General features: G+C 35.7%; 1 protein-coding gene across 3 annotated transcripts; it reads right to left on the minus strand.

Annotated features, from left to right (window-relative positions):
* Positions 1-1997: 1997 nt before the first annotated feature.
* LOC145787416 (mannose-P-dolichol utilization defect 1 protein-like) lies at positions 1998-19324 on the minus strand. Of its 3 annotated transcripts, XM_082599156.1 has the most exons (7): positions 19169-19324; positions 18588-18653; positions 17500-17632; positions 17006-17066; positions 15784-15927; positions 8493-8675; positions 6259-8014 (listed from the first exon to the last, which is right to left on the minus strand). In XM_082599156.1, exons 1-7 carry the CDS (start codon positions 19239-19241, stop codon positions 7970-7972), a joined length of 705 nt encoding a protein of 234 aa, XP_082455282.1. In that variant the 5' UTR covers positions 19242-19324; the 3' UTR covers positions 6259-7969. The 3 variants fall into 3 exon arrangements, with proteins under 3 accessions (XP_082455285.1, XP_082455282.1, XP_082455283.1); XM_082599159.1 differs by lacking the exons at positions 6259-8014; positions 8493-8675 and adding an exon at positions 1998-3735; XM_082599157.1 differs by lacking the exon at positions 8493-8675.
* Positions 19325-19896: the final 572 nt, after the last annotated feature.

Raw genomic sequence — 19896 nt, forward strand, 5'->3', positions numbered from 1 at the left:
CATGCAAACGTTGAAATAGATGGGCAACCGTTTTACTTTCTGTTTCGCTTGCGACCGAAATCATTTTTTTTATCTTTTTGAAAACGATTTTTGTTTAGCTTCAAAAAAGCATTAAGCGATAAAAAGTTGATTAATTTTGGTGTCACAGTAATTTTTCATGTAGATTCGAGCGATTAAAATGCTGCATTTTTAAGAAAATGCCAAAACACAATTTGTTCATAAACATTTTTTGTCCATCTAAAGATGTCTCATGATTGTCTTACTCCACGAGACTTCCACTAACCAACATAGCAGGCCACAATACTTTATGGCTAATGTCCGTCGACTAAGACCAATGAGTCGAATTCGTTCTCATACGAGCACACGGTAACGGAAGAATTCTCATCTTAAAAACATCGTTGCTGTAGGTCTATATTTATTATGTCAAAATTGACCATGTTTTTGGAATGCTGTATTACATATTTTGCTTTATCACACTGTAGTTAAACATTTAATGCTTTTTTTGAAAGATAAGTTTACAACCAAAGTAAGTTTTAAAGTTCTTAAAATTAACCCAGGTTACAAAACCGTTTCTTGCCTTTATCCCGTTTTGGACTTTACCATAATCATGAGTGATGTAGGCTAAAAAGGCATCTTTTATCAGTGAGGAAATGTGTCATGTTGCGATTGGCTGAGAAAACCAATGAAAGCCAATCCAACAAAAATGGCAACTTTTGTTGTCTGGAAAGGATTCTACGGATTTTGTTTGCAAGAGGAAGTTTGATAAAACGTTCTGGTTTTGCAACATGTATTTAACATTGGAACATGTTGAATCAACATAGAGTAGAAAGAAGTTGGTGTGACAAAATTATGAAAAGGTCCTAGCCTACTACCAAACGTTTGCATCGTTTCAACTCTGCTTGACGTTGAATGGTTAAAGTAAAAATGACAACTTCTCCTGGAGAAGGTTTTTAATTTTACTCTCATTAGAGCGAGAGATGATGTTTTGAAAACACTTTCAATGTCATCTTTGGAAGTGGGAAAGGTAAGCTTTTTTTAAATGAAAATTAATACAATCAAAGACTGTAGGTTATACTTTGCATTGGTGTCAAAACAATCTATCCGTGTTTTTTTACATAAAATGTGCCATGAAGCCTGGAATACCGTAAGTTATGTTTATTAAATATTGACATTTTATGATTTTGCAAGACAGATTGTCTGATTAGAAATTTTTAAACTCAAAAAATCTAGTCTGTTCTTAATTTCATATTGAAACACGTAAAATTTTACATTTTTTAAACAAGGCACCGCTACTTCTGTCAGTGACTAATTTTTTTTAAATTTTAGATTACCTACGGTGTTATAATCTCAACAAATAACATCAATCAGAATGGTGTGGCATTTGCTGAGCGACCTTTTCTTCACCTCAGCAGCTGCTGATGAATATATTTGCTCACTGAAGCAATATTTGCTGAAACATCTTGAGGTCAAGCAAAAACCAAACCAAAGGATCAAAATAATGTTGGTATCCAGATTCTTGTTCATTTATTTTATCATACAGGCTACCCAAATAGCTAAGAAGGTTTTCTTGTCTTTTCAACGAAAGTAAAATGTAGTAGTTTAACTTGTTTTTTTGATCAATGATAGTCCAAGCAATAATAAATAATTTTAATGGCAGGCTAGCCATATTCGTAATTCATGATAATACTTAATTCAAATATTCATTTTTAATGTTTTAGCTTTATGTTTGTAATTCAGTCATTAGCAAAAGGACTTTTTACAAAGCTTGTAAAATTTGTCAGCAAATGACGGTATAAATATCAATTCCATGCAGTCCTTTTTAATCTTTTTTTTTTCAGTACATTTGCTTTTTCAGGCTACTACTTGGCATGCCTTTCAGTACATTTGCTATCTTGGGTGCTTTAATGTGCTACCCAGCATCACATGCGCCAGTGCTATAAACAATGTTTAATGTCATAAAATTTTAAGATTGGATGAAAGAGACGAATGAGGCAATAAATATTTTATTCTCACAAATCGTCAATAAAGAAACATTCTGACTTGTAGCCCATCACAGTTAATATTAAAAATTTCAACATTGCGACAAAAGTAGGACAACACTGTGTTTTGCGTTGATGATGATGGCACAACTGCTTTGTCGGTTGAGAATTGGAAATAACAGCAGTGATATCTTGATGTGAAATGTCAAGTATACTTCGTTGATGGGCTCATTGTGATATGCGATATAGAAAAATTTACCGAGGCAAAAGTTTTGCTCATGTTTAAGCAACAAAATATTTAATTATCATTTCAATGATTTCTTTTATTCAATACCATCGCAGCCACTTGCACAGGTGAGAAATTCCAATTTGCAAAAATAAACAATTACTTTGACTTATGTGAGAAATCAAACAGTAAGATTAAGGCTTTTGAGATTTCTTAAATGAATAGGTTAATCTTGGCTATTTTCTCTTTCAACTGAGTTTGCTTTTCGCGGCTCATGTGATTGAAAAGTCCTTTGAATGATTGCAATACGGCACTGTTAAAGGAGAACGTACGTTTGAACAATTGGGAGTGTGGCCACACGCACTTCAAGACGCAACGCATCGATAAAAAATTTATTTGAATTAATAATCCTCATGCAAAACAAAAATGACCGATCGATCAATTGGCCGCAATTTGCCAAAGTATTTTCTTACAAAAGAGAGTTTAAATTTTTCTGATCATCTTCAATTTTCAAATTAGGTTTGGAAACTCTGAAATCGAGGTTGCAGATATTATTCAAGCAAACTGAAATCTACCATGGTAAATGTTGAATGTGTGCAAAAGCTGAAGCGAAATCGATTAAAAGCAGAGAAGTATTTCTCAACCTGTCTTGTGATGCCAATGAACACGGTATTTACTTAAGCGGAGATGTTTGATCCATCATCATCTGAAGGGTATGTTACACAGCAAACTGCAAAAATGGCACTCAACAATTATTGAATTGTAGAGAAATGTACTTTGAAATTTGCTCCTCAAATTTTGTGACAAAATGCGAACGTTTTTTGAATCAATGTCTTATCAACACAATCAACGAATGATCTTTTATGAACAAGAAAAGCTGGACCATGGCTGGACGTAAACCAAAGAAACGGGAATGTTTATTTCGCAAAAAATGTAAATAAATGTTTTCATTTTAATGAATTAATCACATGTAGCCTACAACAAGCCACAAGTTAGACCAAACAAGTTCTAAATGTGAATCTTTTTTTCGAAAGCTTTTAAGAATTTAAACTTAACGAAAAGGGCTTAAACTTGCCCAAAAAAATTAGGCCTATTATACAAAAGCGAATGATAAGATTGCAGAAAATTTAATAAAAGATCTGTCTTGCAAATAGCCAAGACATAGAAGGATAGATTAGATGGCAGCTGCCCAACCATTGAACCAACGCTTTTTAAGTAACTTGTTATGACACTAACTGTATATTGATAAAATATCAGTTACGGACACAAGATTTCTAAAGAACTCCCTTCTGATTTTCAATAAAAACTTATAACGTTTTTTTCGTTAAAACGGTTGTAATTAAGCCATTACTAAGACAGTCAACAATCATTTTGTCTTGAAAAATTATATCAAACAATCTTGATTCATCATCTGTGCGCTGCTTGAGGTCTTCATTGTAATTCAAATCCATTTGAATGACTCTTAAAAAACTAGGTTGCTTTCTGTGACGTCCAACCACGGAGGTATTGTCAAAGGATCCACGAAGCCAGCTGTAAAGAAACCAAAGTCTATCGTACGGCTGTTGGACAAAATCATTGCCGAAAAAATCCAAGTTTAAGGTTTTATTTTTGTTTGTTGACGTTAAAGATACAAAAATAACATAAGCTTGTCCAGCAACCGGAGCGGATGGAGAAAGATTCATTAGAAGAATTGAAATCACGGATGCGAGTAGTATTAGACCGCGTCATTCAAAAAAGAACAATACAATCAGGTAATGAAATCCGTCACAAGTTTTCATCAATGATAAAACCAAACTCAATAATAAGGCAAATGGTTTTGCAAAAGGTGTAAAATAACCAATTTGAAAATTTTGCTTGACATCCTATAAACAAGGTTTGAGTCACCCAGTTAATTTTCATATAGTCTGTTACACAAAAAGAAGAAAAACATTGATGACAGCGAAAACAGACTGTTTTATGCTTTGAGTATTTCGTTTTTAAGCTTATTGCATAAAGTTGAATTGTGTTTTTTTCTCTTGTAGACTTGCAGGCGAATGTGATGAGATTTGCAAAGAACACCTCCTGCTGTTTTGGCCTTACAGATGTTTGTCTCCGAGTCCGAGGGGACCTTTTAAGTTTTTTCATAAAAGTCTCCCGCTGTGAAGGTTCAGAGTTATTTCTCGTTGTGTTGCAAGAGCTGAGGTAAATCTTCTCTGCCTACCAGCTGAGAAAAATTTCGTTAATTAAAGTTGTTTTATTTTATTCGCAATCATTAAAGAAACGAAAAAATCCATAGCATAATGAAGTTACGAATGTACAATTTTGACATTGCTTTTTTTTGGATTTATAATTTAAAAATGTTTTTTTTTTGCAAGCTTTAAAAGTGTCTATCTGGAAAGTCTAAACTCGTCTTGTTAAATACTCATTCGATTAACTTTTGGCCACAAATAAGATGTGAATTCAACATTGAAATCTTAAAACAAATGTTCAGCTAATTAATTTTTGTTTGAAAAATCAGCTTGGATGAGATAGTTTCAGGGACAACGCTTTAGGTTGTTCTGCGGTAACAACTAATATTTCATAAAGAAATCCACAGAAAAACTTAAAACCCATCAGTGATTTGTTAAAAAAATGCAGCAGTGTGTGAAAGTGGTAGCTTATATTCAAGAGTTAACCGTCAGCCTAAACTTTTGCACCGGAATTTAGCAACAAAACCCGCAATTTGAATTATCGGCGTATGAGCAGATCTTTCCAGGCTAGATTAGAGGACAGGAAATCATCAGCCACTCAGCAGTCTCGTCGTCCAGTATCCTCAGACCATGCGCACCGTTTGGAGGCCGGTGGGTTAGACAGTGGTTAATGACATAGTCTGCGGTCTGTTCAGTGGCACTACACTCGCATTCTGATCAATTTTAATGATGCCTAACTACTGTGGGACACGGACACATTTATCAGCGAAAATTAGGCAAATAGCAATTTGACCTTTTCACTGTTTGCATATTAGAAAGTTCAGCCTTACAAGCACGTAGCCTATATACTGCATCTTTGTATAATTATGTTGAGGCCTTTATTTCAGGAGAACGTTTGCCTGTGCTGGAAGGTGCTGTTGATTTCAAAACGTCGCAAAGATTTGATCTTGGGACAATTTGATCGCATGTCAGTCTATCAAGTGTTCACGTCTATCAAAATCAAGCCGTTCATTCTCCCATCAAGTCTGTTGTGACAGCCTGGGATTTTGTATTGTGCAAGAGATTCCATTGACTGCACTGTCTTCTAGATATAAAAGAACATCGCACAATGCCAAGAGCGTTTTACGAGTATCTGAACAAAAGGAAAGACACCAGAGATAAGATTTATTCGCTTACAATAGACAGTAGGTTTGAATGGACAATTGGTTGAGGTCTTCAGTAGCAGAAGACGTGAAACCAAATCACACTTTCTTTGCTTTGTCGCACTTGCCATTATTCGGCTCTTTTATGAAGAAAAACTTTCGGAAATATCCTCTTTAAATCACTTCTTTTGTTTAACAAGGTAAATTGAAAAAAAATGAACGCAGATTTTTCTGGCAAGCAAACCACGTACTCTCAGCGTCACGTGGGAGAGCATCACCCAGTGGAAACAACCTTTCAAATTCTGTTTTTACAATGCATCTACATTTCTTTGTTGATAAATCACAAATGATTGCTGTTTCGTTCAACAAACATGCTCTGATAAGAGAAAAGGCCTTGGCGGAGATCTTTGAGAGGTAAAAATAAAAAAATAGTTGCGTTTTTAAGCAGATATCCTGTTCAAGCACAATAATCGCAAATTTGGCAAGAAGTGTTAGACGTCATATGACCAGCCAGCACACTAAACTCACTTTGTTGGTTACAATATCTCGCAGGATTCATTTCTATTTTTAATTCTTAAAAATAGATTGCTCACAATAAAAAATTCTCTCTATCTGCATTGAGTATTTGACGCTGCACAAGATAACTTGCTACTGGCTTAACCATTTCTTTCTTTGCTTAAAATTCACACGCTCCTGAGTGGTCGTTTTTGTGTTTATTTACATTAACGAACAGGCATTTTTTGTTTAAAGCTTACAGGGTAGGGACAATTACACGCTTAATTAACTTATGTGGTGAAAACCATCTAAAATGTAATTGACCATAAACTAACCAGTTTTCTAGCTGATGACACAGCAACATTATGCGATTCCACTTTTACTTTGACCTTTCAATAGGAAAATAGAAATTTGTGACATTGGCCGGTTTAAGGTATTGCGGTTTTTCAACTATACCGTTAAGGAATGGCGACAAAAGCACGTGGTAAATACTTAATAAAACAAGCAAGCAATGACGCTCCGACCAGAGCAAATAAAAAATATCTACATCTATAATAATTAAAATATGTGGTCACAGTGCGGTGTCTGGTGAGTTTACATTGTTTGTGGTGCAACATGAAAATGAAACAAGCAATTTTGCGCTATGTTGCTGCAAGATCTTAAATAAGGTGGTAGCTACATTTTAAAAGTTTCATCTATCAGTAAGACTGATTTTGTCTAAAACAGTAGTTTCCAATTTTTTCTAGTTACAAACCACTCTCAAATGCATTTTCAGCACTGAATTTTTCAGAGTGATCCCGAATGAAAAGATTTCAATATAACATTTACTTTTCCATGGATAAATTCTAACAATGTTATTTTACGCCATTGGGTGCAAAATAACATCAATAAAAAGTCTCTATTATTAGCGATTTTCAGCTAATTCTCGTCGTTCTTCTGGACTATGTTTCGTAAGGGGAATAAATTCTTCGCATAGAAATTCGTGCTGGTCTTCCTTGGTTTCGTTTGCCTTTGATCAGTATTGAAAATAGGAGAGTTTCATTATAAACTGAGTTTATTAAATGTCGTGTTCCATGTCCCAACCAGAGAAATTGACGTGAGTTGATTTATTGAAACACAGTTTCTCCTACAATACAACAAGTCATGTAACACCGACGTTTTTTAAATGTATTCGTTTACTTATTGAAAATTTCCTCCGACCACAATGATATAAAATGGTGTCCAAAATTATCTTGCATAATGAGAGCATAAGATACGCAATATACTAGATTGGCAAGAGATGTGGCTCTTTTTTTTTCTCGCGCAAAGTTAACTTTTTTTCGATGTGGCTCTTTAGCGCTACGCTTAATTAGGAGGCCAAAAGAAAGACTCAACTCCAACGACGTTCAATGCACACACGTCATCGCAAGATCCGTCATCCACCAATCAAACGCAGTTTAAAGCAAAGTTAAGCAATTGTAAAAAAAATGTTGCAGTCCACATTGCAATATTCCAAGGGCGAGGCGAGAACAGCAAATATAAACGAAATCGAGCGATAAATCAACATTCCACTTTAAAAAAACGAAACAAACATAAAAACTTTAACACAGAACTGCATGGAATGAAGTATAGAGCTATGTTCAGAAAGCAAAAACGGTCCTTTTCAAATCGTTTCAAAGCAACTTTGTATCGAATAGATGCCTATCCACACCTCGTTGGCTTGCGCCTTGCAGGACTGTCGCTGTGGCACCATAAGCTAGTTGTTAACTTGAAAAAAGAAAACTTGTAAGAAAATTCCTTGAAACAAAAAGTAGACATCGGACGAGGACACCGGTTGCAGCCCCAGATTACAGTGGAAATATTATAACATTCTGTCAGTCCTTGCAAAACCAATGTTGAAGAGTTCTACTTGGAAAAGCAGATGGCAATTTGAGAAAGAAGTTAGAATTGGGCATGCTGAACATTGACATGATAAATAAGTCAATCCTTTTTTGTTTGAATATCAACCTCCCAATACCAAGCGACCTGAAATAAAAGCCACTGTAAATACCATCAGCGTCATATCAGCAATAGCAACCCTCAGATCAAAACATTAAGTGGATGGCCAATTTTTTTTCCTTAATTTTTTTCATAGCCTACATAATTTTTTTCGGCCAACCACATGTTGGTTCCCGCACACTCTCCTTGAAGATGCCACATTATGTTGGAACAACAATGATAAAAGTGATAAGCAACATGTCAGGTGGCTAGAGATTTGAACCGAGTGAATGAGAATCCAGTTTTTGTACCTCCTTGTTATTGAGTGCCAAGACAAAACACCCTCTCATTCTTACAATAGGCATAGGCCTAATATAAAAGTTTTTAGGGGTTATAGTGTTTATATACATTATTATGCAGTAGAGCTTTAACTTTGTTTTACGACAATTATAGAAGCAAATTTTACTGTCAAAAATTGTTTATAAAATTTTTTAGACAAAACCTTATTTTTGACAGTCTCTTTCACCTGAGCAACTAAAACAGCGTTGCAAAATGTTGCTACAACATAATTGAGAATAACCAAGTCGTCGCCCGTCTCCTGGATAGAAGTGAAGATGCGGCTTGAGGAACCAGCAAATGTGAGAAAAATAGTGATTGCGGAGAGCTGCCCTGTGTTTCCGTTTGTGTGATTAATCCAAGCTTGGGTCAACTACAATTTTAATAAGCGATGATTTTGAAAAGAACAATTGAATAAAAGATCTATTTTTCCAGGTTGGTTACTGGACAATCACTATAGTATCTTATTTATTATTATGCACAAGAGCAGCAGTTTATGCTTGGGGAATATTCTCATGATTTGTACGTAAGTTTGGGCGCCACCAAGTCCTTGGGGCCACTCAGCAGAACAAACTAAACGTTTTCCACGCTATTACTTAAAAATACTACTCAGATCTGCATTGCGATTGAGCGCTGTATGATGGCTCCCGTAGCCTCGCACTTATTCGTGGCCCACGCCTAAGCAAAAAGGCTGTGGCGCCACTGTGGCTTTAATCCTATTACTTATCACAGCCAATAGGCCATGAAAAACGGAAGTGTAAAGTTTAGGTTTGTTTTGAGCTAGGAAATAAAAAATCCAGTTTGTTGGTCATTCTCTGAAGCAAAACTTTCTATAATGTTGTTTTACAATGCTGTAGTGATATTTGAAGCCGTTACTATACTAGATAAAAAATGAGGTTACAATTGGCCTACCAAGCTCAAGAGGTTTCCTTTGAAAAAAAAATCGATCTTAATCGTTAGTACTGGATGTTTGCACAAATAGTTGATATTTTTTCAAAGCATTCTTAAATAATGCCTTCAACCACAGCTCACAATGTTGACAAAATCAATCACAAGGGAATGTTTTAGACTTTCAATCTTATCAGTTCCTTCAAGGTTTCAGCAGCCATCGATATTTAAAGCAAACAAAATCGAGCTCCAGCGACGGTTTATTCGTTTATGCGCAAAAGCACTTTAATATCGACTGTAAAAACAGGCAGCTTTAGCAGGACGTGATAAGCAAGCTAAAACATCGCTAAAACACCATAGTATTGTACATTAGTCAAATCCAGATTAAAAAGCTAAAGACGTCGAGAAATGGATTTCTTCATTTTCTCCTGTGAGTTTGTGGACGACATTTTGAGTGACGTGATCGACTTGTGTTTGATGTGGAAATTACAACATAAACAACCATTTTTAATCTCGAAAAAAACGTCATCTTTTCTGGATTAAAGTCACTCTTAAGAGTAGACACCGATGTTTAAACACAGTGAAAATTATTTGGGCAAAGTTTTAAAAACACCCTTCTTCTTTGGGTGAGTTCTTTTTGAATGGAGTACAGAGAGGTTTGCCTCTTCATCATGTTTATTTATTTTTCTAGCAATGCTTGCCAAGTTTACTGAATAATTAAGCAAGTAAAAGCGGAAATATAGGCCATAGTTAGAGCTCGACCGATATATCGGTCAGCCGATATATATCGGCCGATATCAGGTGTAGCCGATATATTGTATCGGCTATTTTTTGCCGATAAACATCGGCCAGCAAAAGCAAACTCAAAACCAGCCATACATGCCTTTAGAAGAAACACAAGTTGCTCAATCGTGCTTGCATAGCACGAACAATTGTTGCAAGAATGTGATTTCTCGCCCATTCTAGTGCGCGCATCTAGAAAATGTTAATACTGTATCCCTCAACTTCCATTCAAGCAGGAAAACGTTCGATTTTTTCGTTGCTTCAACGATTGGTGACATTGCATCAGCGCAACAAAGGTGAACTGTTCGCTAAGAATCGATGGGAGTACCGGTGTACTTCTACACTAACCACGCGCAACTTATTTCAAGTCTTACGTCACAATGTTTGGCTTTGATCTCCGAGTGATATTGATAAGGCAAGATTTGTTGTTACAAAATTAGATCATACGAGTAGGCTATCACAGCAAGATGCAGCAAAATTTGTCAAGTTTTGGTATTACAGTAAGAAAGAAAAGGCCCACGGAAAATTAACTTTTGCTCATATGACATATGCTCATATGACAATAAACCCAAAGAAAAAATCCTAGTGAAACTTTGCACAGAAGAAAATGGTAGCGTCATTGTAGAAGTTTTCCGATCCGTGCCCAGAGCATTGTGACGCAAGAAGCCACACGACCTCGTTCGGTGGAAGTTAATCAGTTATGCAGCGTATTGCAGCTACACGGCGCTTTGACTCTCCAAGCGCACCTCGTTGGTCTGATGAAAGCCTTCGCTGAAATTTTAAAAAGCCTTACAAACCGTAGCCATACCTCTTAAATGGCGAAGAATTCCGACCGGACACGTTTGTCCGCCGTCAGCAAAAACGAATTTCGAGGCCTGGGTTGTTTCTTTTTTGTTCGGTGTTTTTTTGTGATTAGTGTTAAGAATGATTTTTCCATTACAGCAACTAATCTAATGCATAAATTTTCTTGGACTGGTTTGTTACTCAATAACTTTGTTGGTAACAAACTTTTCGTAGCTGATATATATCGGCCGATATATATCGGTATCGGCCTAAAAATTTCATAAATATCGGTATCGGCTTCAAAAAGTGATATCGGTCGAGCTCTAGCCATAGTATAAATTGTTTTATTGCTGCACTGACGTTCCACGCACCAGGGCAATGCGCATAAAAAATGGGCAATGCATTAAAAAAAACAACTTTTTTTTATGAAGGACTTGTTGGGAGACACCCAAATAAATACGATGTAAAAAATATCCTCTTTCTACCAGGATATAATATTGGTGAAGTATATTTTTTTGCTGACACAAGGATTTCCCAGAGTCTCAACCGGGAACATGGATGCTTATTTGCATTTGAAGCCGGACCGAGTCTGGCACTAACAAACAAGAAATCGTATTGTAAGTTTCTCTAAATTTGAGGTGTACGTGAGAACAGTATTACCCTATTGTTTCGATTTTATTTTTGACTGGCTTTAATGCTGTAACTTACCAATTGAACTAAATTAAAACGACCACACCGTCCATTAAAGTTTTACAAAATGCCATATAATACTACGGCCTAGGGAACTTTATTTTAAGATCATTATAAGTATTGAGTTAACCTGCTAAAAAAGAACATGAGAAAATGCGAGTAAGCTAGTATTTAGTAGAAAATGAGCCAAATTGGGCGGTTAGACGTTCAATAATTTGTGACCCTAATAATGGACAAGTTATCACAAGCCTACAGTAATGACTACGCATAAATCCTCAATCGATTATTACTGGAACAAATGCGTCTGTATTGTTTCCAGGTCAGCCCAGAAACCACTTTATGAACCTGGGTGTAAATTTGTGAACATTTTTTCGATTGTAGGAGTTTGAAGTCTACCGCTCACACTTGAGAAAATGCCCGAGTTGCAATTACTTTACATTTCACAAATTTTGGGATTACTTTTCATCAAAGGAAATTACTCATTGACTTCAAACCGAAAACTCAAAAAGCACGTAATTCTTACGTCAAGGGGTTACAATTGGGCTATTTCGAGTGAAGTGACTTTGGGCGTGAGCCCTTTGATTTTACAAAAAAAGAAATCTGTTTCAACTTTTTGGTCCGACTGAGAAATAGTTTTAAACTGAGACATGTTCATAAACTTTTTTACTTTTTAGTTGCTTTGTTTTGCGGAAGTAAAGCACAGCGCGACCTTAGTATGGGTCGTTTTCACTGCCATTGGTTTGAAGACAACACATATTAAAGATCAAATCGAGTTGAAGAAAATAAAAGGTTTTATTTGACAATGAGCGACATGCAAATGATGCAATACTTGTGACACTTATGAAGCAACGATATGATCATGTTACTGTGTGCAAAACACCCAATTTTATATAATTCTTATAGCATATGGCTAAGTCTGTGCTTTAGCTGTTACTGATAACCCACTGCGGGTTAAAAGTCATTATGTTACTTAAAAGTAGTTAAGTTAAATCTGCCATTGTTAGTTAGAAAAAAATAAATATATATATATATCGATAAGTTCTGTAACTAACTTTGTGTATGTATCGTTGCGATACAAGTTGTTGAATATAGGCTATAGCGTAGTCTTAGCGGCATGGCCAACGGTTATCTTTGACTGGAAAATAAAAACAAGATCCAACAAGAAAGCGTACCGTGTAAGAAGAAGCCATGTTGGGACGTGCCCTAGGAACAGATTTTATTTTTGTTGATGCAACGTCCAAAATCATGAGCTGAACGTGTTCTATGTTTCAACCCCACGCGTCTATTACCTAAAATGTTTCTCAAAGCAGATGGCATCTGACAATAGGTGGATCTACGCTAGAGCTGCAATGAATGGGGCTCGTTAAACAACTGGATGACAGGCTTGCGTTGCCTTTGGCGTCTTAAACTGATGGGTCGCGAACAGTTAGGTTACGGCTGCAACAACACGCCTCTCTGACAACAACGTTCACGCACGAGTGAGTTTTGCTTTTTGCAACATTCGGCATTTTCCCCGCAAAAAAAAAAACGTTTTCAATTTTCCAACCTGACACACGCGTGAGGTGAGCAATTTTTTCCGTTTGAGTGAAAAAGTCTTGAAAAAAGAAAGTTGTAGAATTTGGAAAGGAAAACAAAGAATAACAATTTTATTACAACACACCGTTTTCAAACGTAATTATACGTTAACAAGAGCTTAATTTTTAATATTACACATCCAATGGCGGTAATGCGGGCGCAGATATAGCACGAAATTTAGAACATTGTCGTTTCACTGGATTTTAAAACATTGTCATTTCGAAGTTTGAACTCATCATAACGTGGTACGAAAAATAATATCTCGTCTTTCTACAGAGCACCGTATCTATGTAACAAAAGTAAAACAGCTACGTTTTTTTAATTTATGGCGTCTTGTAGAACTACAGATTACCTTCTTTTCATGTTATAGTGCTAGTGATATGTATAATGTGAAATATAAGTAAAAGCGAGTGAGAAAGTGACGTGTAGTTTTTGGGAATTTGCAGGGCCACACCACGAACAGTTTGAAAATTTTACTATGTTGGTCAAACATCGTAGTTTTTAACGTTGCAGTGACGCAAAAAAACGTTGAAATTTACTCAACGGTATGAACACAAACTGTCATTTTGGTAGACGGGAAAGCTTGGTTTATTTTATTACTTCATTTGACAGAAAGTGACGACACTGACAGGACCGCACACGACGAAAGGATCAAAATACGTCACTGGGTGTTTCCAAGTTAATATTGTTGATTGGAATAAAAAAACAGAATGGTGACGGGTACTCTTGACGTAAACTATTAATTTCTTCTCACATTTGATGACTGCTTTTACGGTCCATTGACTTTTGAAACATAGCTCTTAACAATAAAATATGACAATATTCGACCGAATTTACCAAGTGGTCAGGAATACACGCGCTTACGTTTTGTGGTAAAAGTTGAGAAAAAATTGAAGCAGTCTAACAGTGCGCAATTTCTTAATCAAGATCATCAGATGAAACTCAAACATTATTTGCAGCTGAGCGATTGATTAAGGAAACATTGTAAACCAGCTTAAACTCAGTTAAAATCGTGTTGCTTACACATAATTTTGTGTGAAAATAAAAACAATACAAAATAAATCGACTTAATTCCTGGTAAGAGTTTGCATTGCTAACAAGGCAGTGCCTACGCAAGCTACGTATTGCTCCAAGGTCTCTAGCTAATGTTTCACATCTATTGCTTCGTTTGCTTGATTCGATCTTGTGCAACTCAACTTATCTCTGTAAGATTTTTTTTCTTACGTCAACTCAACAGATGACATAAAATCCACGTAAAATAACGTAGTTTTGGGATCAGCTGATGTAGGCATTGAATGATGATGATGAACTGTCCGGCATCACCAGAAACGAATCGGACCCGGCAAGGGTTAAGTGGTCAAGGGGAAACAATGAGATGGGCCCTGGGAAAATTTCCATTGTGCATGTTCGCAGGCTGATTGCCAAGCACGGCGTAAATACCCAGCTGGCAAAATCTGTTCATTTTACATCGATTCAAAGTCTGCAGACTTTGAATCAATGTAAAACGGACAGATTTTGCTGGCTAGGTAGCTGTTACTATTGTTCAACGGATGCAGTTATATTGGTCGTGTCGCAAGGGGGAAATTTTATAACTTTTTTTTTTTAAAGCATAAGTTTCGCGATAAAAAGTTGAAATTAATTCCTAAAATTTTAAATGTGTTACAAAATTTTTCTACGTTTTTTCACATCAAAGTTATTTTCGCTTTAGAAAATTTCCGATAAGAATACGCTTGGTATTAATTCCACTTAGCACTATTGCCTTGTGATAGAAAAAAATAAAAGTTTACTTTCTGAACTAAAGAGACATTGTCATGTCTAACAGATGGTTCTATTTTGAAGAATTTCCAATGTATCTAAAAATGTCTGAGGCATTGCTTTGAATTTAACATACTTTTGCAGATTTTACAGCCAATGCAAAAAGCTATTTCTGCGTTAGTGTAAGTTTTGGCTGAAAGTAAACAATAATAAAACAATAAATGTTACTGAAAATTTTTTCACGTCTCAATTGGCTAGAGACACACGCCTAACTTCGCGTAATAGGCTACTCGCGTTGTATCGTGTTCGGGTTTGTTCTAAAGTTTGCTCTCAAATAAAGTCGGTGCTCTCAGTTATAATACCATGCCTTAAGCAACAAGATACGTTCTTCTGGTGCAAATTAAGCTAAACTGTCAAAAGAAGAACGAACAGGAAAAACGTATTTTGTTATTTAACTAAATGCCTGGTGAACATCCTCGTTCAATTTTTAAAACTTGCCTTTATTGTGAACTTTACTTTGGTGCCTTGAAAGTTGAGTTGCGTGGTAATTAGGAAAATATCTGTTCGTAATGCCACAAAATGAAGCAACGCGAGTTCGACTCTCAAGGTGTGCGCTTGAGCAAAGCATTTCAAAGACAGCTCTCCATAATGATGGTGCCTAATGAATGGAATAATTTAATTTACAGGCAACAACATGCAAAACTCACGCTGTCAACCTTGGTCGCCGCGTTTGCTCAAACCTCTACAAGTCTGCAAAACTGCCAGGATTAAGCTCTCCAAGTCCAAGCATAAAAATTCACAGATCAAGCAATTGTTAAAGATTTAGATGAAGTGAAGATGAAGCAGTAACTGTTCCACTGCATCGCTTTGTGCCCATTTAATTATTGAAATATTGCCGTCAGATGGCAATAATGAGCACCGTAATTATGTTGTGGAGCTTTGCATTTGTGAAGTGCAGAGGAAAACATCTAACAAAAATAAGAAATATAACCGTTCAAGTACTGTACCTTTGATGCAGCCACAGTCGGAAAAGTGCTCGCTTGCAATGTTGCCAATAAGGCGATGGGAGTGATTCCGCATAATAGAAGAAACAAAACAGCAGCAAATACAACGACAAATGCAGCTCCGAGGTGGATCTTGCCGTTGTAATACTAGAGAGAAAAGTGTTTAACCAGACGATTATTGCATGAAAGAATGTGTGATTCGGGAATTTTAAAGGCTGTGGCTATACTTACACTATATAGTGTAATAACAGCCTCAATAGTGTTGCCAGATAAGGAATTCTGCCCTAATTTGAGATTAGTTTAAAGCTGTTGAAAACAAAAACTTGTATTTTGGAAATTTTTTTTAGTCCTGGGCAAAGATTAAAACCCTAATCTTATTCCTAATTTTAACCCTTACCTTAATCCTTCCTAACTTTAATTATAACTCTGGCAACACCTGATTGTAACCATGGCATTAAGTGTGGAAAAATAGCCACTTTCAATTTTAAATCATGGGGATGGTAAAATACATCCACTTTTGGCTTATCACAAGCAAGTAAGAGTAGTGAAGTTGGTTTTTAAATTAGCCTACAGTAATTTAATGATTTTGATGAAAGCAAGTTTATAGGAAGAGTAAAAAATTGTCACATTGACCCTTCTAATGTTGCCGCAAAAGCGGAGCTGCGCGTCCTGAAATGTAATGTTCCAGATGTGATTCCATGCACACTCAGACAGGACCATTAGTGATGGTTCATCGCAACACTTAAATATTAAAAGAACAAAGATGTTAATCAAAACTGTAGTTCGTGTACATTTGACAATGAAAACTACATGAAACTTTTCCTTTCTCAGCAGTCGAGTGTTGCAAGAGTTAACAGCGATAGACACGTGTACGCCCATGAGTCTGAGCTCACCATCAGCGTCGTACCATTAATTCATGTGACAGAGCTCTCGACAGTTGCTATGCTTATAAAACAAAACATCGATAAATTTGAAACAAAAATTATCTTCGATCAACTGGTCAGCATGTTAATTTCAGACAACACAAGCCAAAGTTGTATCTAAAATTTGCTCTCGGAGTTGCAGCAACTGTCGTGACAATGTGGCTTGACTGATGTAAAATAAGGATGTATGGAAGAGATCAGAGGATCTGTCACGAGACAAGCAACTAACTAACGAAGAACCGATCACACCAAGTAGTTTACAGATGCCTTGTCACAGTAGCTAGTCATATCCAAAGCTTTACCTGAATAAGAAAACCAAGAACTGTGTCTTGCAACACTATGAAGAACGTGTCTCCCCAGGCACTGCAAAATACATTCGAAAATATGAAACATCAAAACTACAGCACAAAATGAATAATAAAGCACAAGTTTGCATGAAAATATAATATTTTTTTATATAGCGATAGCCTACTAATCAAAATCTGTTATTACAGCAGCTTAATAAGGTCTCAATAAAATCAAGTAGAAAGCAACAATTTTCGTTAGGGCTGTTGAAGTGAGTTAGGAAGCCATTTTCTTGCTATTTTTTTGCCTATACGATGCCAAATAGCATTTTTTTGTCATCTTTCATAATGCAATCACAGGCTGCTGACACCCCCTCAGGGGCTCATATAATATTTATTTTAATAATACCTGATGAAAACTCTTTACAGGCTTATTTTCAGACGTTTAACAAAGAATTATACGTACGTACTAGAAAACAAACTTGTTTCCATTGCCAAAAATTCTAGCTTACCTGAATGGAAAACCTTTTGCATAGCTGTAACTGAGTGTTGCAGATACTGCGCAGAGCTCCAACAACATGGAAGAAAAGCTTACTCCTTGAGCGCTTTTGGCTGTCACTACCTTATAAATTTGTGGAAGTTTCACTGAAAAATGATCATGCACCTTTAAGTTCAAGCTGGCTATCATCTGCTAAAAATGCTCAAAACCAGCAAACCACTATGTTGCCTACTTTAGATGTAGCAAGCAATTTATTTCACTCAGACAAAACTAAGCTAATAAAATAAGGACACATGTTCATAAATTTAGCCAGTCAGTGAGTCAAACAAAAAGAATATGTTGATAAAATACTATACTTACTGGAATGCAATACAATTTTTTGAAGACTGTCACAATCAATACGCGTAGCTCGGGCGGTAGGCTACATTAATGTTCTTGAAATTGAATAGGGGAGATATTTTATTGCGTAATTCTGTTGTGGTGTTTCGACGATTACTGACCGATAGTAACCTTTAGTTAAGCAATTTTTTATTGTAAAATCTGCTTTTAGAAGTTTTGTGTACGTGTGATTCTGGAAACTTCTTTGACTTGTTAACCAGAAAAATGAATTCTTGTGATGTAATATTACCCTAGTCTCTGGAAGCTTCTGGTCAAAGCAAAAGATCTGCTATAAATAGCCGCGTGATTTGATTACAATTATTATTAGAGTTGTGTATTATGGAGATTAGACGTTGTAATGAAAACTGTATTGAAGACGATTGCACAATTCTAGCCGATATTGAATAGATTGTAAAAATGGAAGTTATTGCCAATTGTAAAGTAGCCTAGCTGTTGCAAGTAGTAGTGTATATTTATTTTAAAATCGACGAAGACGTTTGTCGTTCAAAAATTTGATTTCTTTACGTGTTGGAAGTGTTAAACCATACGTCAGTTCAAGCATTTCATCTATTCTCTCACAAGTAAAACTATTCGACTATTTATCTGACTGTTAAACTTTTGATATCTCAATAAACTACGTCATCAATCTTTCCAAGGTCTCTTACGTGTAAGAAGTAGAAAGAATTGTGGCAAAGACATACCAGTAGTGAGAGAAGCACTTACCTAAAATTGCCCCGAGAATTATGAGGTACCCTAATAGTGTACTGAGAAGAGCTTTGAAACAGTCCACTGAAACAAACAACACAATCAAAATTATACATTGAAGAAATAATACACAGGAAAGATTGTTTAAAGATACCGGTATGGTACCGTAAGCGTTGTCTCATGTACTACTTCAATTATTGATCAGTGCGGCTACATGTTTGCACCAATTTTACATTGTAGAGCATATATATACATGATAATGCTTCTAAAAAAAAAAGTAATATTGCATAACTCTGAAAAGCAATAACTTCTGAGATCAAACATAGCGAAAAGCCAATTTGTGTTCAGTGGATTTTATTTGTGATGATTACACCAGTGACAATAAATGGATAACAGGGAAACAGATAACAAAAAGAAACAATAAAAGTTATGGGGTAGTTTAGAATGATTACTAGGTTATAAGATAACAAGCAAAGTAACTTAATTTGTACAATACCACCACAGTGCAGAAATAACAACTAAAACTGAAGCTGAAACTTACATTCCTGAGCACAAATCATCATTATTGAACATCACTATGTATTGTAGGCTCAACTTACCATCAAAAATATGGAACTGAGTAAAGTACTTATCATAACACTCATCTGTCAACACAAGCTTTATTGTGTTCATTTTATCGACTACATGCCAATAACCTATTAGGCTTATGCAAGGTCATAAAATATTTCTTACTACCTACCAAATTTGGTAAAGCCATACCTATGGAAACAAAAGGAGTGTAGACCTAAGTAGAAACCATGTGAGTATTTGTAACCATTTTTTCAAGGACCTTCGACAATCGAATGTGTTAACAATAATTTTGCTTTATTTAACAGATACTTTTATACTCTTAAGCATATAATATTTTGGTGGTATTGTTGTGTGTTTTAAAATTACAACAGTGCAACTTGTGATTGCTATTTTGATTCCAAAATGTGTCAAAACAACACTGTAATTGTGGCAGAACAATTCTGCTTGATCTATCTAATAAAGCAATCCGTAAAAACGCGACCTAAATAATGTGATGACAGCAACAACACGCCGACTCTGATAAAAAGACTTCTTAACATATTTATTTTTATGCTGTCTGAAAGTCGGGATGCCATTTTTTATTTTATTTTTTTATAAAAAACAAAGGTATTCTAAAACTTAATTAAAATCCAAACCACAAGTCACATAGTTAAGAGTGAAAAAATAAAATTTACACATGTTGTGATAACATGACTAATAAATAAACTGTTAATTTTTTTTCTGTCAAATTGTTTTGAATTGCAAAATATTTGCATAT

This window comes from Aplidium turbinatum, chromosome 18 (assembly GCF_918807975.1).
Source record: "Aplidium turbinatum chromosome 18, kaAplTurb1.1, whole genome shotgun sequence".
In the NCBI taxonomy this organism is placed as follows: domain Eukaryota; kingdom Metazoa; phylum Chordata; class Ascidiacea; order Aplousobranchia; family Polyclinidae; genus Aplidium; species Aplidium turbinatum.

Coding starts and splice junctions, on each gene's coding strand:
- LOC145787416 (XM_082599156.1), bottom strand. CDS start 19,241: ATGAACACAATAAAGCTTGTGTTGACAGATGAGTGTTATGATAAGTAC. Junction 17,633..18,587: donor AATTCTCGGGGCAATTTTAG/GTAAGTGCTTCT, acceptor ATCATTTTTCAG/TGAAACTTCCACAAATTTAT. Junction 17,067..17,499: donor GCAAAAGGTTTTCCATTCAG/GTAAGCTAGAAT, acceptor TGTATTTTGCAG/TGCCTGGGGAGACACGTTCT.